Consider the following 27,470-nt stretch of genomic DNA (forward strand, 5'->3'; position numbering starts at 1 on the left):
TCCCGTAGCTCTGGATGGCATTGCCGTGCATTTCTGTTGTGGAGAACTGCTATTTTAACTTACGAATGTTGCTCCACCGAGAAGTTACCACATATTTGAAACACCTCTTTTCATAATAAATTTGAAAGAAACGACCCTCCCTCTCCCTGCCTTCTATGCAGTTAGGAAAACTACCATTACGTCTTAAAAAAATATCGGGCTGGCCATTCATAACATTGTACAACTTTTTCTTTCTTTTTTTAAGTATTGACGTTATTAGCTAATTTGGTAAGTGCATAGGTTTGTTTTATTTTTTCCTCCGAAAAATCCTCATGGAGTGCCACTCACATACATGAATATTATCTATTCGAATAAACTCGCTATTTATTTTTCCGTGCAGTTTTACATTTAAGATCAATTTGGGCAACTTCATAAGACAGTAAACAAACCACAATCGATTTTTAGGAAGGTCGATCGATTCTTCGCGACTCTCGATTTTAATACTCGCAATCTGATTGGCGCTTTGGGTGTAGCCTCTACGACAAACTTGTTTTGAGTGCATCACAGACTATATTCTCAGTCGTTAGCGAGAACTCGTAAGCCATCGAAGTCGGCACTCGTTAACGACCAGTCAGGACTACGATTATCTCGCCGATCACGAGTTGGGGTGATAACGAAATGGCTGTTTCCGTGCTCACGCATTGAGAGTCAGTCAGGACTAAGCACCCTGCTTCATGACCTCAATTTTCGAACGCTGTCACTCACCGACTGAACTTGGGTGCGTGTTTACTACCCCACCTTTGTTTACATTCAAAATTTGGTGGCTTCTTTCGAAAGTACATTCCATACACTTTCAAATGTATATCTTAGATTTTTCGTGTTGTCCCCAGTTTTCGAGAAAAAAATAAGTAGTTGCCATGACTTATGACTTAACCCTCGTATATTCACCTAGACTGGAGGAAATAGTAGGTTATTTAATAAAACTAGCACTTATAAATTGGTATCTTTATTTCATGGTATATAAAATTACAAGGAAATCAATAAATACAAAATAAATAATTATACATAAATATAATGAAGTACCGCTGTATGAATGCATTAACCTTTGCTAATTTAAGACGATGTAGATGATTAACACATCTATTAATTATGAATGCATTTGCGAATGTGTTTACACACACATATATTATCCACTGTTTTCTTGCACTTATTTGTGAACAATTGGTAATTCTCATACTTTTTGGACTGTGGTTCTCACAAAATGTGTCTAGAGATCGAACCAAAATTTACTCTATATAAAGGAAATGCTGTTTTTGTTTAACATATATTATACACTGATTATGATATGTTAACGTTCTACAAGTTAAATATGAATAAATATGAAATTTCCTGAGTAAATACTAAGAACTCATAAAATTACAAAATTTTAAGAATGTATAAATATAAATCATATATTACATTTAAATGTATTATTAAATACAATTTCCATTCACGTTTGTCCACTACTCTACAATGTATGTCCATAAATATGTATAATAATAATAATTCTGACCACATTGTGTTGAAATTAATTGTCTTAAAGTTTTGAGACAGATTACAAGAATTATTATTATTATTATTATTATTTGTTCCAAAATGTCTTGACTACACGAAAACGTAAAAGGATTTTAATATCTAACCAAATAGAACGTTTGTTGTGAAGTGAATTCCTGTTTATATAGCATACATTAATGAAAACTATTCTCTACATGATGTGACACTTATTCTTGATTGTGCTAATAAATAATACAATAAATATAGTGCGCTAAATAATAAATAGTAAGAAACACTCCACACATTAAAGCAATTAATAAAATTAGGATGCTTAGCGTTAGTAGTCAGAGTGTTCGAGCTATTTTTTGTTGTTATGACGACTATATTGTGAGAAGACAGTCTACAAATTGTTTGTTTTTTTGTCAACAAGAATGCCAATGTCCTTATGTCGTATCCTGGTAATCACTATGCAAATATTTAGTAACCTGTATGTAATGTGCTTCTTGAAACGTCTGCAATGTCTTTGAAATCAGATATTAGCACCGAGAGTTAAAAAAACGAACTTTGGTTAGGTTAGACATCCTAAAGTCAGGTACATGTAGATGCACTTTATCAACTTTAGAAAACAAGGCAGTTTCTTGGAAGATTATAGGGTTCGTTATCCCGCCCGATACCCGTTTCTTCTCACATACCTAGATTGGGCAATGGGTATCTGAAGAATGGCTCACTGCTAGGCTTGCCAACCCCTTTTGGTACACATATTTTCCCCATATTCCGGAAAAAACTTTGTCTAAGAGTCGAGTATCATTAAGAATTACATAATAATATGTATACATATTTAAAATCTGCCGTCACTAATTGTTTTGTACATTTTTAATTAATATCAAAGCACGAATATTTTCGGTTATTAGTTTTTGCATTGTGATCTTGTCAATTAAAATAATGTACACTGCATTTCATAACTTTGAGAATGTTAAATAAATAAAAATGTGTTCATATACTTGAAGCAACACGTTGTGAAACATTTCACGGCAAGAATGAGAATTCACTAGCAACTATTTCCTATCAAAAGCTCAGAGTGCAGACGTCCGTAACTCGAATCGGTATTTCCTTTATAAGCGTTCAACTGTTTGTCATATCTCGCTTTTTGCGTCTGGGATTTGTGATGCTGTTACAACGAACAACAAAAACCCTATCGAAGTGGAGAAAATACGATTTTTACGGAACTTGCTTCCACATCTGCGTTCCGCTTGAACTCATCAACCTCCTCTTGCCAATGAGCTCGTCCAGTTGGGGTTGGCGCATGCGTACTGGCGTCGATGGTTGCGATCAATGCAGACGGACTGTACTAGCAATACATTTCTACCATTAACTCTAAAGTAGAAAATTTACACTGCTACGCTTTGTAACTTGAACATTTATTTTAATTCTTGGAAAATAGTTTGCCAGCAAATTACCTTAGTGGAGGAATTCGACAAAACTTTCCGGAATATGTCAACTTACACATAACTTTAGAATCTCACACATGTTTTAGAGTTGACAAGCCTGCACACAGCCCCCTTCTCAACAGACACCTACACCACCTTCCCCTTACCCAGAGAGAGAGAGATTTGGGTCGTCATCATTGATATCTTAAACGTCCAAGAGCTTCAGAACATCCCTTCCAAAGCAGAATCGTCCCCGCCATGCAGAAACTCGTACATGGCTATCTCCATGTCCTCATCCCTCACCGATGTAGACAGTGACCTCATTTCGCCCGTGTACTCATCTATCATCTCCTCCTGGGATCCTGAGTACCTCTCTCGGATGTCCTTCATTATGCACGACTCCAATTTCTTGTGCTGGAATTGAAATCAGATTCGTTGAGTTCCTATCCCCACGCTACACAAAGATTCATGTAGCTACAATACAGTGCATTGAAGATAACAGTGTATTATATAGCTATCTTCGTTCACAACATTTTATGGGGGGCAGAAATGGCGACCATTTGATTGATTGATTGATTGATTTAAATATTTTGGGTGCGTCGACACGTATGGCCATCTTGCACCAGTCAGTGTATAAGGGGAAAGAATCCCCTTTTCTAAAAACTTCACCTTAGAATTTAAAAAGGTGTGAAAAGAGCCCCGTGAGAAAGGTTAAACATGCAAGTTGTAAAGGGACCTGCACAGGACAAAAACAACACATTAAGAAGACAAGGATAGTCCAGAAAAACTACCTCAGAAACAATGTGAAAGGCCTGCTCTTCCCAGAATGCTTGAAACATTGATTAAAATACTGTCATTGAGAAATCGTTGGAAAGGTTCGCGTTAAGATGACTTCTCGGCGGGAGGAACGCCAAGCACCAGTGGTGGGCTTCAGGAGTGCCCACAGGGGAGTTTCATGACAAAATTTTACACAAATTCTATATATCTTCACACAAAAATTGGGAGGAGGGTCGTTTCGTTTGATTGACTTGTTATTGATTTTTAGTTTTGGTTATTATGTACAGTTTTTCTACATACCTGTTGGGGATTGCGGCGATAGGGTTGAAATGAAACACCACCTCTTATGCCTTTAGAATCTGTTTTGAATTGGGGAGGGACGTGCTGTTCGCATTAATAGTAGGTTAGCCAAGTAGACAAACTGAAGAATAAGGTTCAGTACACTAACAATGACAGTGAGCCTGAGCAGTTTTGTGCGTTTATTGTTAGCAAACATGAAAGTGGGCCTAAACTACCTAAAGTAAACATATATTGCTTAAAAATGACTGTATTATATTGTTCCGCAATTTTTGTCTGACCAAAATAATTTGAGTAAATAATTCGGCATAAAAGGGGGGGCGAATGTTCTACCTTTTTGGGGGGAGGGCGTCATAGGCTTTGGGGGGAGATGGGCACCCCTGTATCCTTCAATAAACATATTTCATATTTAGTGACCGATGAGATGAAATAGTTTTCCAAATGCAAAAAATTTGGTAATTTCTCACAAAGGTAAGCCTTCGATTTGTTCATTTTTGTCCTTAAAACTAAAATTTGCCTTAATTTTCCGTAACTAAAGCAATGTGAAAATCTTATGCATAGAAGAAACCGTAAAAACGCATGTAAAAATAACACCGATTTTATAGTAATAACACCGAATTTTGCTTTAAACAGCGAAAAATAACACCGAATTGCAGTAAAAAAAATAACCCTGAAATTTAGGGAAAAATAAAACGAAAACTTCACGTCCCTAATTATCACTCATCTTCATCTTCGCGATTAGCCAGAAGCGTTAGAAAAGTGAAATAAAATTAACCAAATCAATCAAATCAAATTAGAAGTTGTTTATTTCAAGCGTTAAATGTAGGGAACGGAACTTTATGTGCTCAAAAATTCGGATATATTTATTTTTTTATGTCTCATAAATGTTGAAAATATGTGATAAAAACAGGAAAATATGTGACAAAAATAAAAAAAATTGATAACAAAAACAAAGTATTACATGCATTTTAAACACCTGAAATCAGTTTCTAAATGCTTACCTCTCAGTAAGCTATTTTTTGGAAGAGTTGCAGTGAATCACCATAGTTTTTTTTACAAATTCTCCATTGTAAATCTGTGACGATTATCTCTAAAAAGGATCTTATATTGTGAGAAAGATCGCTCCACGTCACAAGAAACAATTCTTGCATATTTGAAGCACGAAATGTCACTAAGGCTGAAGTTTTCCAAAGCTTCCTCTTCCTCTACTTCACCTCCTTCCAAAACACATGCAATTTGGCACAACGTTTGAAAACCTTGGTTTTTCCCAAAAATATCTGTACATTTAGACATTAGCACTTGTGCGTTACATCCAGTGGGGATCCCCCATAGGATCGTAGGCGAGGCGCCAGAAGTCTGCCAGCGAGTGTGTTCAAAGACAAAATAAACCTAACACTCTCGATATGAAAGAGATGCGGAGAATAAACCTTTTTTCCTTCGAGGATTTTCGAGGTAGCTGAAGTCAATGAGCGATTTTATGTATTTAAAATGAAAATTCGCAAAATATGTATTTACATACGGAAAACTGGAAAATATGTGTTTTTATGTAAAATAAAATTTGCTGTGTTGACCCTGTATAAGACTATGATCAGAATTTTGGCAAAAACGAGGGTCTGTCTCTATCTTATCGCAGAAAAAAACATTTATTTACCTAAACTTCCGTTCCCTAGTTATATGTTTTCATGTGGGTGTATTACTGACTAAGCTTCGTGGTAACATTCTTCGCACATAATGCAGTTTCATAAATGTTTAAAAATGAAGGCAAGAGTTAAAATTTTGTATTATCTAAACAAAATTTTGCACTATGCTCTATTTTTTATACCTACTAAAACCCTAATGGCTTCGTTTTGTTTCCTAAATGCTTCTAGACTTGTTGGCGAGTTTTCCCAAAGTGTTATTCCATAAGTAAGTCATTAGCGAATGAAAAATTGGTAAGGTGGTGTTCTTAGCTGTCACATACTTGAATTAAAAAGTTCATTGTTAGCTAGAAATCATCTCAGAGGGTGATGGCTTCCTTTTAGATCTCAAGGGGGTTATCGATTCTCACAAATGTTAATAGACGATTTGTTGGTTTTAGATTACTCGGGGAGTGATTACTTAATTTTGTGCGTAAAGAAAAGGAGTCGAGGTTTACCGATATGTAAATTGTTAGTTTTAGGCATCTCTGGAATGGCTGATTGCTTTATTTACTCTTATTAAGTTACGTAGAGTCAGGTTTATTCGTCAAAGAACGACGACCACGCCATCTGTCTTATTCGCCCCTTGCTTGGAATAAACTTCCAGAATCTGTAGGAATTTCCTTACCTTGTAGCACTTGAAGAAGAACATCGGCTTCACCAGTTCTCCAGACACGTGAAATTTTCCTTTCCTTGTTTCCGGAACACAAGCCTTGAAAGAAAATTCAAATACATCAACAAGATAGAATTAAAGCATTGCGGTTATTCAGATCCCTTGTTTATGTTAATCTCGACGGCAAGGGAGAATTATTATCAGATCAAGTATTTGCTGTGGTTCCGACTAAACCTTGGAGCGTTTGCAATCAGGATTGTGAGTTTGGCAACTGAGACAAGCAACTGAAGAGTGGAAATATATAGTGAAAATATAATGTTGGGGAATCTAATTTTTTTTTTTGCTCCAATCTGAAAGAGATAGTTGTCAGAGTCTATAAAAAGGCAATTTCAGTCTCAGAAAACACCCTCATTTCTTCATTTTAAAATACGAATATCCATACTTTATGGGAAGAAAAAACGTGCCATGTATAGCAACCGACAATCAAAATGGAACACCTAGAGCCTGACTGCAATCCGCTATGAGTGTTGCCTAACTGTACGGCGATGGGCCAACTTCAATAGCAACTTTTTAGTAGGAAGTTCTGCTATCGCCGCAGAGTTAGGCAACCCACATAACGCATGGCAGGGGATCTGGGTGTCCCATTTCTATTGCCGGTGGCTGTACATACAGCTGACTTGTACCGTTATGCAGGGTGGCCCAAAAAAGGTAACCGAACACAATACAACGGTTCTAAATTTCGGTTACCTTTTTTGGGCAACCCTGTATATTTACCCTCTTCAATTAATAAAATAACTATCAGTACACACAATCAGTGGAAATCAGTTTTCAATAATCAGTTTGTTTTCAGTGGTCGATTGCTCAATTAATGATATCGTTTCCAAAGAAGTAACGACGCCAGAAGGGGCAGGGGGCGGATGCCCCATTAGACGACCAGTCGAGTAAAGGAAATAAGCCTAGGAAATGTTAAGTGCACTACTGAGTAGCGGGACGTAATTTAAAACAAATAACATGCACAACTCTCCGATGAACCTTAAGTCTCAGGAATTTAACAAAATTACTTCTTATAATTGTTATTAAATCTGCAAATATGCGGGGAGGAGGGGGTGCCATCTTTTGCTTCCTAAGTTATGGCTATGACTGGAATCAAGATCGAGATAAACCTATGCATACACTATACAGTGTTATCCTATATTTGCCCTCATGTGTGCTGAGCGACCCTATATAATCTGAATATTTTCATAGGTATGCTTTTATTTCTCAGTGCTGACGACCCGAGCATAGTTTCATAATAAAATCGATCAGAAAAGTTAAACTTCAGCAACGTTTTCTCCTTAGCAATGGATGAAAATCAGAGAACAACTTTCCCTACAATTCATTGCGCCATATTTCTAGTAAACAGATCAGATCTTGAGTTGAAAACATGCCGGATAAGCATTATGCGTTTTTCTTGTATGTACGCATTGCTTGCATTGTAGAATTATTTTCCTGTAGTTTACGGTTATTACAAGCATTAGAAAACAGTTTTTCTTTGTGGCGTTTCAGGAGAACACACGCTCCCTTCATCAGACATTTAGTTTCATTTTGACTAAAGATACAGTTATAACAATGGTTAGCATTTTTTTAAACAAAAAGAATAATGGATGTTGTCAATATTACATTGTTGTAATATAACAACTTAACTGTGAAAAGAAGCAGTCTGTTTTATTTTTATTTCAAATAAAAAAAATAATTTTGATCACATTATTTTTTTTTAAATTATGAATCCCAAATATCATCAGGTAATTCAAAGTCATCATTGTTTTCACAAAGTCTCTTGATGTTTTCTGTTATATTAAATTTTAAAGATGGTGGCTTACTCCATTTGTGAAAAAGAAAACTCCATACTGGATTTGTGTTACCATTTTCATTATTTAATTTATTCCAGTGTTCTTCTGCAATGAACGAAGCTTCCCAGTTAATTCAACTCTATATTTCCCGTCAATCTTTTTAAAACCCTTCTCTTTTTAATCAAATGCTTCTCTTCGATGATGTGAGCTGACATCTTTTCACATTTAAGTTGCTATATTACAACAATGTAACATTGACAACATCCATTATAAAACGGATTCCTTTTGTTTAAAAAATTGCTAACCACTGTTATAACTGTATCTTTAGTCAAAATGAAAATAAATGTCTGATGAAGGGAACTTGTGTTCTCCTGAAACGTCACAACGAAAAACTGTTTTCTTATGCTTGTAATAACCGTAAACTACAGGAATATAAGCATTATGCGTATGATCTTTGCCGCCGAAGTGATTCAAGGTATGCTTATCGTGCTCACATGAGGAATGTGTACTTTTTACCTTTTCCGAAGCCTTGCAGAAACCGTGAAAAGGGACGAAATGCAAATGTTTACCCTGTAAGAAGGCTCCTCATACGGTTTTCTTAATACAAGCGAATCTGTTTGTCGGCTTTTTTCTCAGAGTACACTGCGTGATTACGTCAAGTCGAATATCATCCATTGACGCAATCAACAATATATATAATGCATGTAGGTTAAGAATCATTTAAATGTAACAACTCCAAAATTTACGTCAATAACTACGAAGATATTCTCAACTAATAGATACGTACAGAAAATTCTTTGCAATATTGCACAGAGTCGATTATGTCCTTCTTCAGTTCCTCGTTAATGGGCATTCGGGTGATCCTTCCAGCGATGGCTTCGAAGTTCGGTTCCAAATTCTCATCCATCTAAAACATGAGAAATCCATTAGGATCATAAAAGTAAACGAAACTGTATTACTGAAAATTACAATTTCAGCTAATGAGATGCACCGAATGTTCGACATACAATCCGAGACCAATGTTTTACAATAAGTAGGCTTACAGCAGCAAATCTAAATTAAATCACAGTGTAGGTAAGATGCAACTCCATTATTATTATAATAAGTTAATAGTAACATTTGAGTTACCCCTACTTGCATGCATCATGTTGAGACTGTGTTGGCAGGTGCTATTTAATTTTCAACTTTACATTCGCTTCATACTCAAAGAACAATTGGCAGTGAACTGAACTCAATCTGTTGAGTTGGGCTTTCATGACTTTAGGTGTTTAATAATGGAGATATGGGCTGATTATTATTATTATTATTATATTTTCGGACCTAACAGATTTTAATCCGTTTTTTGTTAATTAAAATATGCATGTAAAACATACATACATAATTGCTTTACATTACAAATATCACTCCCCCCCCCCCCTATTTCACAGACATTGGATTCAAAATGAAAAACATTCCCCTTTATAATTGTATGTTAGACTTCCTTAAAAATGTTGACAGACTATAACCCATTCGAAGATCTGGAACTTGTCAAATTTATTGGAAGCTGAACTTCTAAACTATAGGGTGTACCAAAAGTCCCTTTATTCTCCCTTCGAATTGTAGACAAACCTGCAAAATGTTATTTTAACAGCATGATGAGAAGATGGTATACCATTAAATCAGACCAATGACCTCCATTTACTTCAGAGGATCTGTGCGCACATCGCCATTTTCATGGCACAGTATCATTCGCCTCCAGGTGCGATGTGAAATCCTCCGTAACATAAGATGTCAGATCTGGATTTCAGAGTGGCCATTTGAAGAGAATACCTCAATGATGTGTTCAGAAACGAGGATCGCCAAATTTACCAGCACCTCTAAATGGCCACCCCAAAGTCCAAATCTGACATCTTGTGATAATGCGCTATGGGACACATCAAACAGAAAGTCGCCCATAATTGTTATCAGACAACTGGGGAACTTCAAGAAGCTGTTCGCAGTTCGTTTGCTTCCTTCACGCCAGCCATTTTACGGAGGATTTCACATCGCACCTGGAGGCGAATAATACTGTGCCATGAAAATTGCGGTGTGGAAACACATCCTCTGGAGTAAATGGTGGTCATTGGTCTGATTTAATGGTATACCATCCTCTCATCATACGCATGCTGTTAAAATAACATTTTGCAAGTTAGTCTACAATTCGAAGGGGGAATAATGGGACTTTTGGTACACCCTGTATATAAAGTTTTGTATAATGTATTTCTTTCCCTATTATATTGTGGACATTTCAGTATTAGGATGTTGCGCGTCTGCACTTTCCCAACCACATTCACATCCCTTATTGTTCGTTATTCCAATTCTGGATAAATGTTGCCTAGTACACAAATGACCCGATCTCAGTCTGTTAATTAAAACAATTACATTTCTTGTACCACTGACATGATGAAACCATAGTTTGCGGGGCTTGAATTCGGCAAATGATCTGTATGATTTTCCAACTGTTACAAGTTCATTTCGACACCAATCAAACCATTCATTTAAAATTTTCTTCTTCAGGGAGAAGATCAGTATAGTATAATGCTAAGTCCGTATGATCATATTTATTTTTTTATTTTGTCATGTTAACCTCTTGTTGTTGATTTTGTTCGCTTCGGATAGTGCCCTAATATCGGATACCACTGTTTCTCGCCAACCAAGTGTTGCACTTGAGTACCAGCAAGTGTAAAAAATAGGTTCTATGTCACCATGGCGTCAGTCTTTGTGTCGCCCCTGTCAACACATGCCTTTTAAGCACTAAACTATTCAATCTATGTTATAAAAATCTATGTTGTTAAGAATTAGTGTTGAATCTTTTCTCTAAAGATTGTTAGATTTCTTGCCATAAAAATGTTATTGTTAATGTTACAATAGGTAATGAATTGTTTAACTTAAATATAAAAAAAATGCTGAAACTATGGAAATATAAAACAACTATGTAGTAACCATGGTAAATTGTAAACAAAATTATGATATAAAAGAGCTAGACTTTTGTAAGCCTACGGGATATTATCCTGGTTGCCGAAAGGCTGATGGTTCAGGGGACGTTGGGTAATATCTTGCTTCAATCTTCGGATTGGCTGGTGTACTTGTACTCCATTTGGCAGATATTCCACAAACCCAACTCTGAATAAGGCGTTCTCCTGCATCATCAAAAGACCAGGGTGATAAACTTCGGTACAACTAATAGGTTTAGGCCTACAAGTTATACCGGGTGAATTGTCTGTTTGGAAAAGTGTTTGTATAACATCGAAACTTTAAATAAATCTTCGAGTAAAAGATCTTAAGGATCTTTCATTTCAACCTACATAGGTGATAATTAAAAATAAATCCTACACCACAGACCTCGCAAGGGCTTGGTCCTACTAACCCTTAGAAGCCTTTGAGAAGTCCGATAAAAGGGTTGTAACCAGACTAACATAAAGCCCTAAAGGCAGATGGTGCGTGTCATCTTTGTGTGAGGCGACTGGGTGCTATTGTAGTCTTTCTTTTGGAAAATTATAATAATAATAATTATTATTATTATTATTTCCTAGTTGGAAGTTCTTGCAGTCTCATTATTGCCTGCTTTCTGACTGATGAGAGTAGCAAGAGTTTAATATCTTAAATGCACAATGTAAAGTGTGACTTTAAGTTCTCCTTAGTTTAAGAGTTCTACGAAGCTCATTTGTCATGTCGTCGCATATACGTGAAAAGGCAGTGCACTAATATCGGATACAAGGGGTGCCATACATCGGATATCCGATATTTGAACGCCTTTATCCTGAATTTTTTTCTAGATGCCAAGGAAGATGTGGGACCCTATATCAGAGAGGGACATCCTTGTTTCTATTACTTGATTGTTGCCTGAATTCTGGTAAAGTGTAAATTTCTGAGGAACCAAGTACAATCAAATCAATCACACCAAAAACACACACACAAAAATAACATTTTCTGCTATCTTGACGATCTCTCCCTGATCATATATAACTTTAGACTTCACACATCGTACTGTTCAATGAATACCTCTTTCTTTCTTCAGTAATTTATTGTTAGAGTTTCTCTTCATCGGATATTAGGGTGCATTTTTTGGATGTTAAATTTTTTCACTTTTTCTTTCATGGACTCTGCGAAAATGAATAAACTTTTCAATGAAACGAACATGGTACTTTCTAGTAAAGGAATACAGGTGTCTGCTGCAAAAAGCACGTACTAAATACATACGTTATAATAAATAAATATGTGATATAAATAGAGGGTTAATATGTAGTATGTAATATAGCCTAGGAGTACGGGGACTTCTTGGACACGTTGTACATATGGCTTCTTATTCAGATCTGCAGGGGTGTTCGAAGTACTGCTAAGAATGTTACAAAATTTTTAAAAACATTTTTAATCTATATCCTCTTTTAAGGGTAATTCAAGGGGCGTATACTTACATAGCCCAACTCCTGCATGATGCAAGTAATGTTTCTGATCTTGTTGTTGACCTTCGACTTCAATGTCTCCAACTGGCCACGGATGTCAAGATCCCTCTGTAACAAATTATAAAGGAAACAACTGAATACTCACGGAATGTAACGTTCTACAAAACTTCATTGTTTACGACAGTTACCTATTACTCTGCCAAATTATATTATTTAACAAGCTTTAAAGAATTTGTAAATCTCCTAAAAACAATTACTAAGAAGGAACCTATTAATTTATACACTATTGTTTACAAACTCACCTGCACACGGGTTCGAGTCCTGGCGTTTGTTCTTCCATCCTTATTATCGTGATTAATTTAGACTTAAGCAAGCACTGTTGAAATGTAAATATAAACAAATAAATAATACATTTTTTCCTATGGTTTTCCGCAAGTTTCTTTTAAGCATTCATCAAATAATAATTTGAAATCAATATTTTCTCCTAGATCCATATACAAGCACCTTTTCTTAAAATTTAATAAAATAATTGGAAACAACAAAGTGTGCTTTTCTCGTTCGTATAATCGCTTTGCATTTATTAAGATTAATTTGCATTCCATTGTTTTTACACCATTATAATAAATAATATGATAATTAATACATAACTAATTTACAATCTTCAACTAGCGGGAAAGTGGCCCTGTTCCTGCAATGGATTAAGGCCCGCCAGTGCCATCTATTGATCAAATGCTTATTTACAAGACCCTTGGTAGGAAGGAATTTTGACTTCGCTCCCTTTGCCTTTCCCGCATGTGGCAATTCTCCCAGCTGTCTAATACAGTGTCCCAAATAGTGTTTACACTCTTTGAATATTAATAACAGAGAAACTGTTAAAGATAGCTTGACTGGACTATTTTGAAGCTGCAATATCTACATTGAGTGTGTGTAGGCTTTCTGTTGTTTTTAGTTCCATTACAGCCCACCAGGCGGTAGGCATTTGTGTACCCAAAGTGACAGAGGTGAGCAAATTTTCTTTTGGGCAATGTAAGAAGTGTCAAATAACCACCCAGATTTCCAGATTTAACACCGATATTTCTACCTCTGGGAAACTGAGGAACGACGTGTACCCCACAAAGCCATGGTCACTGGATGACACGAAACATGCGATTGACAGTACCTGTGCTTCCCTTCCCTTCCTGTGGAAATCATATCTGCTGTTTGTTGATTTGTAAATCTGTTCTATGGCATTGCAGGCAAGGTATGCTGCCAATGAACATCTATAACTTTAAGGTATGTGACACGCAAAAAAGTTCATACTTGCTGTTATTAGATTGGATTGATTTGGTGTTTTAAGTCCACTTTATGCACAGTAAGGCTAATCGGGACTGGACCTACAGTTTAAAGTGGGATCCGAACCACTATGTGCCTCCACCGGGTATCGAACCCGGGACCCCTTGATTACAAGGCAACGACGCTACCACTGCGTCATCGGGGAGGCGCTTGCTGTTATTAGTATTCCCATTATTAACGTTCATAGAGTGTAAAAACTATTTTGGGAGACACTATAATATGTGGGCGGTGATACGTTTCACCAAGAGCCAGAGTACGTACTTACCGAATTCCTATGATACCCAGGATAATACTGCGGATACATCGAGGGTCCTTGGTACACCACGCTGACGGGATAGGGGTTGCTGTTGGGGTAGAAGAACGGATACTGCTGGTAGCTTGGAATTGGCGCTACGTTTTGCTGCGACGGTGGTCCAAATGGTCGGAACTGCTGCGAGAATGGATTCTGCGAATGGAGAAAGAAATACCATGGTTCACTTTATCCATGTCTTGCTCATCGCACGGAATACATACACCATCGTGTTCTGACGTCATAGCGAAATGTCTTCGTTGTTAGGTTTAGTTCTCCTAGAACCAATACACTGCAATTTTTCTGGGCTTTACCAAAAGGGTATTATTTATGCTAAGAGAACGAAACCTAACAAGCCTAACCTAAGGCCGGCTTTAGACGATAGCATATTCTTTAACATTTTTGCTAGCATAAATACTATGTAAATGTTTCCAAAAATCTTATAGCAGACAGTACACGTGTTCCGCAACACTCCACCCTTACCGGGCCACTTCTGGCAGGAAAAACCCAAATAAACAACTAAATAGGCTCGTTAGTCCTGGGTTCCCATCCCGTTCCTCACCAGAGCGCTCGGAACCAAAGAATCAATCACAGGCAAGAACTTACTGAATTAATGTTGCAGGGTGATTTCTGAAAACTCGCAGAAATAGGCTTTATACATTTATTTACAATTCAACAAAACAAGGCTCGGATTCTTCCATTAATTCTCTAATTTACATTATTTACATTCCTCTAACTTGAGCCCCACGGCAGAACTGCCAAGTGGAAGCTGAGCATCGGCAGAACTGCCTCGGGATGCTCTTTCTCATGGGAGGCCACTGGAGACCGAAGATCGCTCTCCCGTCTGCTATCCACTTCCTAAACACACTCTCTCCGTCCTCTGTCAGAGGCCATATTTATACTTCCTCCCCCGTCGCATGGGGGAGGGCTGAAAGTTCAAATCTTATTGGCTCTTTTAAACTACACAGAACCATGAAAGAAACCCAAGCATACAGAATCATACAGAAACACAAAAAAGAAACAAAAAAACAATACTGTTTGTAACACACGGAAGCATTTCATGTTGACATCTCTCGCGGCCGCCATTACATCTCCACTCGTGACCTAGAGGTCGCTTCTGATTGGCTATGCTACGGAAATAGGACAGATCCTATCCTTGAGAAATGCCATGAAATACTATGCCATGGAATCTGAAATGCTATAATATTTCTCACTATACACGGTAGCATTTTGGTCATGGTATAAATATTAAGAAAAATGTTAATGAAAATGCTTTCTTCTAAAGCGGGCCTATCAACGAAGGCATTCCAATATGACGTTAGAACACAAAGGCGTTTGTTTATCTTCCGTGCGATGAGAACGACCCAATTTATCCTTACTTTAGGTTCATACGCCAACCAGAGACCTCAATGCTATATTTTCTCTATCCGTTTGAGGTGAATGCCTAAGAAAAATTGTTCGAGCGCCATTAGAAAACGTCACTCACTTGGATACCGTTGCTATTCAAAAGCTATGACAAAATCGAATGAACAATAATATGTGCAATGCTTTATTATTTTTCATGACATGCCAAACCAACTCTCAGACAAAAGCTTGCATAATCTATGTAATGCCTGAAAATCAGATATAAGAATATCAAAATCATATGTACTGGTGGTATGACAAAACGCGTGACAATAACGCGTGTCCATCCCATACCGGTCACTAAGAAATAGAACAGAAGTGGAAATATCGTAGAGACAAAAATTCATTATCTAAGACTAAACGTTGGTATAATCGGAATAGGGAATATTTTGCAGAGGGAAAGAAATCTTTTTTTTGCCTCCAAAATTCCTCAGAGGGGACTATTATTTTGCCCCATCCTCCCAATATCCACTTTCACATAGCAGTTTTTTTTTAATTGTGTGGAGAGATACATATATACAGGGTGTTTCCGGGCTGATGATACAAACTTTCAGGGATGATGGGGAAGGGCACACGTATCAATTTGAGATAAGGAACCCTGGTCCGGAAACGACTTAGTCGAAAGTTATAAGCGAAAATCGGTGTATGAAGATGTAATACTTTTATTACCTGCTTACGTTTCACAAGCTGCTACATTCATAACAGTTGGCGTCCCCCGGCTTCGCTTCAGGCATGACATCGTCGCACAAAGTTTTGGCGTACCCAGGCAGCGAGAATTCTTGCGAGGAGATCCTCTGCAGTCTCGCTTCCTGTAACATAGTTCAACCGACCCCAGGGTTGTTCCAACGAGTACGCCAGAACTTTGTGCGACGATGTCATGCCTGCAGGGAAGCCGGGGGACGCCAACTGTTATGAATGTAGCAGCTTGTGAAACTTGTGCAAGTAATAAAAGTATTACATCTTCATACACCGATTTTCGCCTATAACTTTCGACTAAGTCGTTTCCAGACCAGGGTTCCTTATCTCAAATTGATACATGTGCCCTTCTCCAGCATCCCTGAAAGTTTGTATCATCAGCCCGGAAAGATCCTGTATAGTGCCATCGTCTTCTGTTAACTTGTGAACTACTTCTCTGTTTAGGTAATAAATAAATCTCTACATGAGACATAGTAACGACTCTCACATTGTAGTTGTTCATGAGTATCCAACCATAAATGCGCTATAATTTAAATGGAAATTCAGTAGTTTCGCCCTTCGACACAGATGCCACTACCACAAATATGATAAGAAAATCTGAATGTTGTTACTACCTCTACGGTCTTTGTGCTTTGCTGTACTTAAAGAAAGAAAACGGTACTGCACATAAAACTGCATCAAATTCACATCTGCTGTGGATGCACTGGCTTCAAATTACGCTACATCCGTGACGAGAAATGCCCGACAGACATCTGCTTCTTGCTAATGAAGGAAGAAGTTCACTCCTGTGAAATTTCAGCATTCATAGCGTGATACAACGTGACTGAGTATTACAGTGGATTACTCTGCAACAATGCAGCTGGGTTGCTTCAGCGACCCCTAATTGAGTCAAAGATATGGCCTTGTTAGCGTGTTGTTACAGTGGGATCCGCGAGTTTTACCATGCAAATTGTCCATCACCATGTTCGTGCATTTTATTTGACCCGATAAGAGCTTCAAGAATGAAAAGAAAACTCAAAACAAGTTGTTGACAACTTCTGCACCAGCATACACAAAATTCCATCGCTTAAAAACATACAGGATGTAAGAGAAAAGTTAATGAAAATAGTCATGGACAATTTGCACGGTAATACTCATGAATCCCACATCCTGTGTGTTTTTAAGCGATGGAGGTTTATGTATGCTGGTGCAGAAGTTGTCAACAGCTTGTATTGAGTTTTCTTTTAATTCTTGAAGCTCTTATTGGGTCAAATTAAGTGCACGAACATGGTGATGGACAATTTGCACGGTAGTACTCATGGATCCCACTGTACTACACGACACCTCTGTAAGTGGGCCTGATAAGAGTTTTCCAACACGGACGTAGTAAACTGGGGATACAGGACAAGTTCCCCCAAGTTCATTTTAGGAACAAACGATGTATCTCTCGTGTATAATATGACACACAAAAAAGGAAATTTAGTGAAAATATTACTGAAAAGTATTTACATAGAAACTCTAAAATTAACTGCAACAGTGATATTTGATTTAAAAATTAGTTATTCTAGCTCATTGGATGTAATTGATTTCTTCCTGCGGTACGAGCTTCAACTTCTTACAACTCTGGATAACCCATTTGAACTGATGTACTAAACGGACTATGCTTCAAAAAATGAAAACTTACGAACGTTTCTGCTGTTTATATGTATCTCTTTACACATAATATAAACCTGTTATGTGAAACTGGATATTGGGTGGATGGGGTAAAATAATAGTCTCCTCTGAGGAATTTTGGAGGCAAAAATTTGCTTCTTTCTTTCCCCAAAAGAATCCCTAACAGAAACACTTATATCGTGTAGCTATACGAAAAATGAAAGACAGAAAACGTAGAAACGCTAAATTGGTGTTAATTTTGCATCTACATATTGTCTCGTCGAGGGAAAATGATAAACCAGAGACATCTGTTGGGCAGCTACTAAACTACAAGTAATTTACGTATGATACTACAGAGGTCAATTGAGCCGTCTTACTCTTTACATTGCCTTTAAGTAAAATTTCCAAGGAGAGAGAAAAAATCACTCAGGTCACAAAAAAAAAGAACTCACTGCATTATTAGATGCAATTTTTAACACCATTTCTAAATGTCCAGTTTGCTGATATCAAATCTACAACCCACTCTAATTATTATATGGTAATACTTTCCACATTTTATAACATGTTTTTTAAGTATTCAAAGCCCTCAAAAGCCTTAAGGATATAAAACGGGAACTAGAAATTATGAAATTCAAGTCTCCCGCCTTCTTCCTGCACTAAATTAAGTTGTGATTACTACATTGTCAGCAAGAACTCTATTATGATTTCAGATCTCAGAAATGAACTTGCAACAAAAACAATGCCTCGAGGAACGTGAGAAACATGGAATAATAAGATAACTTGTATTTTTTTATGTCTTATTTCAATTAATCATATACAGTGTGAAGTTCAAGAATGGATGGCTCAAGTGCCTCTGGGTTAGTGTACGTCTCAAATCAAAACAGATGACTTTCTTAAACCGTTTGAAAGGAAATTAATTGTACGACACATAACACTTAGCAATAAAACAACACAGGCATGTAGTGTTAGTTCGGAAAATATGCTTTCATAGATGATGAAGAGTGTTTTCGAATAGTCGAGCACTAGAAATGAAGGTAGGGACTGCTGATATAACTGTTTCAAGCATTCTCATTGGCTGGTAGCTTTTTGGGGTAGTAAATAATCTGTGGTGGTTAGGTTAGGCTTCTTAGGTTTCGTTATCTTGCAAGAAGAAGAGGACGAAAAATGGTTGTAGCAGCAATACCGACCACAAATGAAAGCATTGATAGCATTTACCTTTTATAAGAAGGAAACTTTACGAACATTTCTGAAGTTTTTATACATTAAGATTCCTTTTAATACATATAATATTTTCAATTTCTAATATCAATACGTGTCATAAAGAAACTAACATTAAGAGATTCATTTACACCCTTTCATCAAGAAAATACAATTGTTTCTAGTTTTTAAAAGGTTTATTTTCAAAAAATGTCTCACTTCTCTATTAAAATATTTTAAAACGATTAGTGTAGTGCACTGCCTTCCAAAAGTTAAGCACGCAATGCAAATTTGCGAAAGCGTATTTGAATTTGAGTGGCTGAAAATCACTGCGGATGTAGATGTCAGTTTTTATGTGTAGCTTCCTTTTTGTAAGTAGAGAGTGAATCATCTGTACCTAGTTGCTTAATCTGTGCTCTTGAAACATCATAAAAGCGAGGATTTCGTGCAAGAATCATCACACTTTCGTTGAAGACACCAGCATTCTGAAGGGTTGAAGTGTATTTAAAAGCTGATACGAAGTGTTTATAATTTTTGTATGATTATTTTTGATAATATTCGTGTTTCTATGGCTGAAAGAAGACCAATAACAGATAGTGAGCGCTGGCGTGCTGTCGGACGCATTGAAGCAGGACAGTCAATCAAAGATGTCGCTATTTTGTTTGGCGTTGATCATTCGGTAATTTCTAGATTATGGAAACAATTCCATACAGTTGTCCGGAGACCTGTGCCCGGTCGTCCAAGGGTTACCGCCCCCTCTGATGATCGATATATTGCTATAGTAGCTAAGCGGAATCGACGAGCGACCTCCACAGCTGTTACATCCATGGTTGCAGCGGCACTTGGTAAGACAATATCTGCCAGTACGCCGAAGGCTCCACATTAAGGGATTGTACGCCCGAGTACCACGTGTTTGTGTTGCACTAACCGTCCAAGCCAGAGGGGCAAGATTAAAGTGGTGTCGTCAACATGTCAATTGGACTGTCTCAGATTGGTGCAACGTCCTGTTCACGGACGAGACCAGATTTGCCCTGGAATCAGATGATAAGCGTGTAAGGGTCTGGAAAGAACAATACACACGCAATCAGGTCAAGAACATAATCGTACATCACGCATTCAGAGGTGGCAGCGTCATGGTGTGAGTTGGAATTTCAATGGGATATCGCACCGAGCTGCACATCTTTAAAGACGGTTCTATGACGGCTGCGAGGTATCGGGATGAAGTCCTAGACCCTATTGTGAGACTACGCTGCAGCAGTTGGTCCTGATTTCCTCCTTATGGACGATAATGCCCGTCGCCATCGAGCCAACATCGTTGACGAGTACCTGGAAAGTGAGGGAATTTCTCGTATGGAGTGGCCGGCGTATTCAGCATTGAAAACCTTTGGGATGCCCTCGAGCGTGCTGTCTCTGCACGTTTACCTCCTCCAGCCAGTCTCAGAGAGTTGGAAACTGCATTAATAGATGAATGGCCATTGCTCGCATCTGCGATGGTTGATCACCTTATTGAAAGCATGGAAAATCGTTGTAAAGTTTTTGTGAAGGTCCGGGGTGGTCACATACCACATTAATGTAAGATTTGTTTTGGTCACATACTACCATATTACTGTAAGTTTTGTTTGGTTTGTTTGGCTTTAAACATCATTATGTTAATGACCCAAATGTGACGTAATCATATAACTTACGAAAAATAAATATTTTTTTCTTCATCTTTGTACACAATTCTTGTTTTCTTTAATAAATAAACACATTTGCTACATTCATGTGCAATTTTGTGTTAATCAAAGCTTTACTTTTCCATTTTTGTTGATTTTACCATCGCATGCTTAACTTTTGGAAGCGTGTTTATCTTCAATACACAAAAATTTTCTTTCTCTTTTACATACGCTTCTTTTTACAAATTCTGTGTTTTATTTATATTCTTATTATTTTACATCGCTTCTCTGCAACTTTTCGCTAATTGCGACGACTGAGATGAGTGATAGGGTCTACTTAAACTTAAAGTACGGCCTCCAATAGCGTAAGAACGCGGGCAGATTTCAAGAACATGCTCGTCCGATTGGCTGTTTCGAACGCCTGTTTTGACACGTAGGGAAGGCAACTCCGCACGTGACCAATCACGTCACCTACTTCCCCGAGTGACGCCACAGCATAGGTGAAACGAGAAGGTTCACGCCGGAAGCTACAACAGTTCTGGTAGAGTTGACGCGTTAGCTACGTTAACGACCGGCTGGCTTTGAAGTCCACGGAGCGCGCCCACCAGCTGCAACAATCACATTCAACGCACAGTGTTGCCACCTTGTCCCTCCGCGCACAACCACCTTTCCAAGGTCTCCACATTGAAGTTGCAAAGTACGACAACAGCGTATCCGGAGTCATGTGACTGAGACTCCACGTGGAGTAGACGAGCAGAATGACAGCTGTGCCTATTGGCTGAAGGTTGAGTGTCATTGAACGAAAACAACTCGCCCGCTATTTATCCCCACCCACGTTTGTGGAGGCGTTTTTCTTTTTTTAATTCTTCGACGTTAACGAAGTAAACGAGTTGACTATATACATCGCATTGATTTAGGAGTACTCATAAAGACGCATACCCATGCCGAAGACTTCAACCCGGAACATTCATCTGGCGAGATCGTGAGTCGATCGCTCAAGACACTTTGCCACTAGTGTTGCCCACGGGACGAGACGAGACAGGCTTTTAAAAATTCGAGACGAGACGAGATTGACCATGTGTCATAAGACAAACGAATATTTTCGAGACGAGACAGCATTTCCACGAGACTCACGAGACGAGACAGGCAAAAGTCTCGTCTCGTGGGCAACACTATTTGCCACCGAGGCGGCTGCGTTCTATTGACTAAGCCAACACCTACTGGGATCATATTCCCCCATTCTAGTATCCCAACTTTCATAAAAGTGCAGGATGGTTGGCCGAGCACGTTATGTGGTCGACTCCCGGACTCGCCATCAAAGTTCCTGGGTTCAAATCCCGGCCTGGGTATGAGTGGTGTTCTTTGTGAAACATCAATTTCATCTTCATCGTTGCGATTAGCCAATTGTGGTAGAAAAGCGACGGTAAATAACACAAATACAATAACATTGAACGTATATTTTCTACCTAACATGCCAAAAGATAGAAAAAGAGAGCATTAATAGCAAAAAAGGGGTGTCACGCCCCCGTGAACTTCAAACCACGCCACCACTAATCTTCACTCACATATCCCTTGTCAACAGAATCACACTTAGTTCTGAACATGATTTACAGTAAGTAATTAACATTGCTGAGTTCTTCAAATGTTCTGTGAACGCCGTAAGAGGCGCTTATGTCTTATACATCCTTAATCACTGTTAATAAGCAGTTACTTTACTTCCTGACGTTTAATTATAAAACCGTCAGGCTTATTTGTAACTCTTCTCCCACGAACACTTCTCAGGAAGCAACAATGGAACTACTAATAATGGATATCATGCAACAAACAGAATGGGTCTTTGGTTAGGGGTTTAGAAACACTCAAAAGAAGGATGCAATTAAATACGTCGTTAACTCGCGATGGGTGTATGATGTAACGCGGTGATGCATACATGTTGTATTATGTTGTAGTGAATAAAGAAAGGTCAACTTCTTTCTCTTTACTGTTCTAGAGAATGGGAAATATGTAAATGTGACTTGGTAAGAATTATACTATTCCACTGATAGTTTAAGCAGCAAAACCCTACATGTTGCCATCGGATATGTTATATGTTGTTTTCTGTAGTTGCTATGCAAAAAATGGTTTCTGGATTCATTATGGTCAGGGTTTAAGAGTTACGTTAAGGTTACATGTTTATTCTGGCATGCCCATGGAACTTGATGAAAGGAGACGCCATCTTTTAATTTAACAAAAAAAAGGATAAATGAAATAAAACAACAAAGGGCAGGACAATAGAAAATTTGTTTATGACCACTTAATACTTACATACGCTAATGGGTACTACGTCAGCAATTGCAAAGAAAATTCGGCTCATTATACAAATACAGGGTGGTCCAAAATGACTACGAATTTGTAAGTTGATAAAAATGTATTCGGAAACTTTACAGAACTGGTTGTGGTGTCATTTTGTAAGGAAAATACATCACGTTTGACTAGCGTTGTGGAATAGTACCGAATTCCGCCACCGGAAGATGAATCCATCAATGGATATGTCGAGGTGAACCAATTGCATGTCCACTTCTTTCACTGATCTGACACCTCTGTATTTTTCCTTTTGGGGTTTCATTCATCGATCTGGAAATCGGGTATTGAAGATATCCTGGATTTCGGTGAGGTGGTGCGCCATCTTATTGGAAGTAGATGCGGCCTTCAAACCAAAACACACAGCGAGCTCGCTTTTGACCTGTGAAAGCAGCCATTTTTAATGTAACTGCCGCTGGCACTTGCGGTGGCGGAATTCGGCACTATTCCACAACGCTAGTCAAACTTGATTAATTTCCTTACAAAATGACAGCACAACCATTTCCGTAACGTTTCCGAATAAATTTTTATACGCTCACAAATTTGTAAAGTCATTTCTTGATCACCCTGTATACATAATCCTTGATTATAATGAGACGGTGTTAGATACAGGCTTCTGAACGGGGGAGAATGGGAGGTTGTGCCCTCCGATGGTGTGGGAAATATATTGTGCTAATGCGAAAACACAAATCTTCATTTTTCACGTGGATATTTTTGGTGGGGCACCCGATTTTTCTACAAATAAAGATTAGTTAGTGCTTTTTCCCCATCTTAAGCGTTATGTGCGGCTTACTCTGCAGATTCCAGGGACAGATTGTAGTAGGTTGCGCCAATATGGCAATCTACAAAAACTGATTTTTCTACTCACCTGGTTAATGACAGGCCTGCCACCCAGTAGAGCCTGTAGCTTGGCCTCGTCGATGATGTTGAGGGGCAGTTGCAGGGCAGGGGCCGTCGAGGACTCCATTGGGGGCCTCTCGGTGGGCCCTTGCTCCGCTGACTTGTTCCTGCACTTTGCGCACGCCTCCCTCACCTCCATCCTCACCTGCTTCACCACGTCCGCCCCGAAGCAGCTCTCGTACACCTACCAATGCAATAAGATAACATTGTGAGCAGGGTGCGAAATCGCTGAAGACTGGTGGGGGAGGAAGATCTTTATTTACACACATGCACATGTACATATACATAAATTAATTATTATATTGATTGACTTTTTAAAATTTACTTCGTTTTCCTACCTATTTTCAAAAATTTTTCTTGAACGAGGTGCGTAAAAATTAATTACAAATTAAAATAACTATGCACTTTGGTATATTATTTATTTATTAATTTATTATAGGAGGTTATACAGCTGACAACACCATTTAAAGCCATATTACAGCAGTTATACAAAAAGTATAAAAGAAAAATTAAAAAAGAACGAAACAAACTTGCTTAAGATAATAAAATACTAAGAATGATAAACTTTGAATCCTAACAAAAGAGATATACAGCCAAGAGAATTACTTAGAATAATTATGCATTTGGATGATCTACTTGAGAGATGATAATAAAAAATCATTACATTTTCCGAGCATTTAGACTTGCTAGACAAGAATGGTCAATCTTAATAAGAAGTAGTAAAAACATATTGTTTTTTGCTTAAGTTCCGGTAACAAAAGTACATTATTATGTATAAAATGGTTTTGAATCACATTCAAACATATCAATGTTAGTAATAAGTTTAAGTTAAATATAAGAAATATTAAAAATAAAGAAAAACAGTTGTGTCGGATTTTCAGTTTAGTAGTGGCTCGAATATAAGCTTCTTTCAAGGTTATAGTAATAATAAATTGGCAATAAAACAATATTTTATCAGATTATTACTGGTATTTATTATTATCATACTCAAAGCTGTATTATTTGATTTTATGTCACGGTCCCACTACCCCTACAAAAATGTCTAATGACGCCAATGTCACTGTGCCTAATCTTTCCAATCTCAAGTAGGCCTTACCAACACGAGCAACAACACACGAAGACACGGAAAATAGTGACCGAACACGACCGAAAACAATGCTGTACCAAACAGCTGAGGAGAATAATTTAACACAACCGACCTCAACCTAAGGTTTCCTGGACGCAGTGACTGGACGCCAGCGAGGGTGGTCATCGCCAAAGAAGGCCAAACAATCCAGCGGTCTGTATGTAAATGAGGAACCGTTAGGAGCACAACAAAAGATGGGAAGCGATTCACAAACACCATTAATGCTATGCGAAGACTCCATTCCCAGATCGCAGGGTCCTTAGACCAACAAAAATGGACGAAACGGGCAACGCCATGTTGTACGGAAGCGAGATGTAGCACCGTTAGCTTTGTGTGAGTTGTATTGAAGAAAAAGGAGGGAGAAATTTGGCTGCACCTTGGTGTTTTTGCACATGAATGCTGAGTTTTCGTGAGGTAAAATACACGGCACGGAACGCATGCTTGTATCATTTAAGTGCGGCATCACAAATAACAAGAAGGCACATGGTATATGAGAAATGTACACTGACGTTATTTCTTCTTCCTCCTCACAACGATAGAGGTTTAGAAATTCCGTAATAGGCATTTTACTAATTTCTTTCCATTGCAAAGTTCCTTTTAAGTCCACTTTATGAACATAGGCTAATCGGGACCGGATTTTATTTTTATAATTTTAAAGTGATACCTTCTTTAGCATGCAATGTTAAATGGACATTATCCATTGTCTAGTGTTTTTTTTAAAACTATGTTTAATCTAACACTATGTTTCAAGAAAGCACCTTTTCTCTCGTCTTCAGATTAAATTTCTGTTGCCGGTGGTGGGAATCGAACCTACGACAGACCTCTGATTTCAACTACAAATCCAGTGCTCCACAGCGCTCCCCCAAGAATTCTGTACTAATTTTTGATCCATTTATGCTACTACTTGTAAGTCATACGTGCTTGAATTCTACACCGAGATGACTTGTAGTGTTTTGGATTGCTATGAAGGCTGGCTCTTTGTATACGCAAAGGGGAAGATAGAAGGATAACATTGAGACGGACCTTAAGGAAATCGATAAGGATGGAAAAGATTAGATTGATCTTGCCCAGGATAGGGACAGATGGAAGGCTTGTGTCGCTGCAGCCATAAACCTTCGGGTTTAGGAGGGCTAGACAGTTAGTTACTTAGTGTAGTACTGTTGCGTTGCTCCACTGAATTCTATGTGACTCACTCCATGCATGTTCGGCTATTTTTGACCTGTCTGTTTTCGCCCTTGCGTGTGTGCTGCTTGTGTTCATCTGTCCTTTTCTGTAGAGGGCTTCCTGATTCTCCTATGTAAGCTCGTTCCCGTATTCACCCGCCCACATTCACATGGTATATTGTATATGCAGTTCTTGCTAGCTTGTATGATGTTCTCTGATTTGCTGTTTGATAGTGTGCTCCTTAGTGCCTTCTTACTGCTCAATGATATCCTAAGTTGGAATTTTGAACCAATTCTGCTATCTTCTATGATAACCCAGGGAAATATGGTATGCATACTGTGCCTTTTGAGTCAGTCTTTTTGTTTTTCTGCTTGGCTCTGGATGGCTCTTTTAGTAATGGTTGGTAGATACTAGGGATGGACGATATCGGAAATTAGATATCGCGATATATCGTCACAGGTGATACGATACGATATGTTTTCCGTATCGTGATATCGGCGATATATCGTCTCCACGATATACGTATATCGCCAAATATCGTAACGATATATCGTCAAGTTGATATCGCCTGGACGATATTTTTTCAATATCGCGATATATTGTCTGGATATAAATCGCCCAAAACTCATTGAGTTTTAATGTATCTATTACGTGTTCCTGCTCTTGAATGAATGTAGCCGGATTTGAGCAGATTCTTCTGGCCCTTGAGCTCAGGCAGTGGACTGTGGAGTTCTTTGTGCTCTTAGGGTGGTTTCATCAGTAGTGTAAGTATCTCTCTGTGTATATTGGCTTTCAATAGACAGCTTTCGTCCACTGAGAATGCAAATGTCCTATCTCTAATTATAATACAATTAGAGATAGGACATTTGCATTCTCAGTGGACGATTGATTTCCGGATCTATCTACTAGGACATGGCAAGCGTTTGTTTTGTTCCCTTTTCATTGTAAACCTAATTGATGGATGTATGCTATTAAGATGCTGGAGGAAATCTGGTAGTGTATCGAGCCGATACCGATGTGTTGGCATCGGTAAGTATTGATTGAAATGTAATCATCGATACATCTCCATGTGGCCATATCACGAATGTATCATCTACATACCTAACCCATGTCTTTGGCTTCCTGGTTCTTTGGGTGACGGCTGTCTGTTCGAATCGTTCCATGTATATGTTGCTAAGTATTG

General features: G+C 38.1%; 1 protein-coding gene across 1 annotated transcript in view; it reads right to left on the bottom strand.

Moving 5' to 3' along the window:
* Nucleotides 1-969: 969 nt before the first annotated feature.
* The window catches only part of LOC145993997 (uncharacterized), a 77,133-nt gene continuing 50,632 nt past the window's right edge, over nt 970-27,470 (bottom strand). Inside the window, exons 3-8 of the mRNA XM_083130038.1 lie at nt 23,966-24,181; nt 14,150-14,329; nt 12,565-12,660; nt 8,919-9,038; nt 6,318-6,401; nt 970-3,353 (exon numbers count right to left, since the gene is read on the bottom strand). Of these exons, the coding sequence (XP_082986164.1) occupies nt 3,162-3,353; nt 6,318-6,401; nt 8,919-9,038; nt 12,565-12,660; nt 14,150-14,329; nt 23,966-24,181 (888 nt within the window). The 3' untranslated portion in view covers nt 970-3,161. The remainder of the gene's footprint in view (nt 3,354-6,317; nt 6,402-8,918; nt 9,039-12,564; nt 12,661-14,149; nt 14,330-23,965; nt 24,182-27,470) is intronic.

This window comes from Lepisma saccharinum, chromosome 10 (assembly GCF_977018435.1).
Source record: "Lepisma saccharinum chromosome 10, izLepSacc3.1, whole genome shotgun sequence".
Taxonomy (NCBI): domain Eukaryota; kingdom Metazoa; phylum Arthropoda; class Insecta; order Zygentoma; family Lepismatidae; genus Lepisma; species Lepisma saccharinum.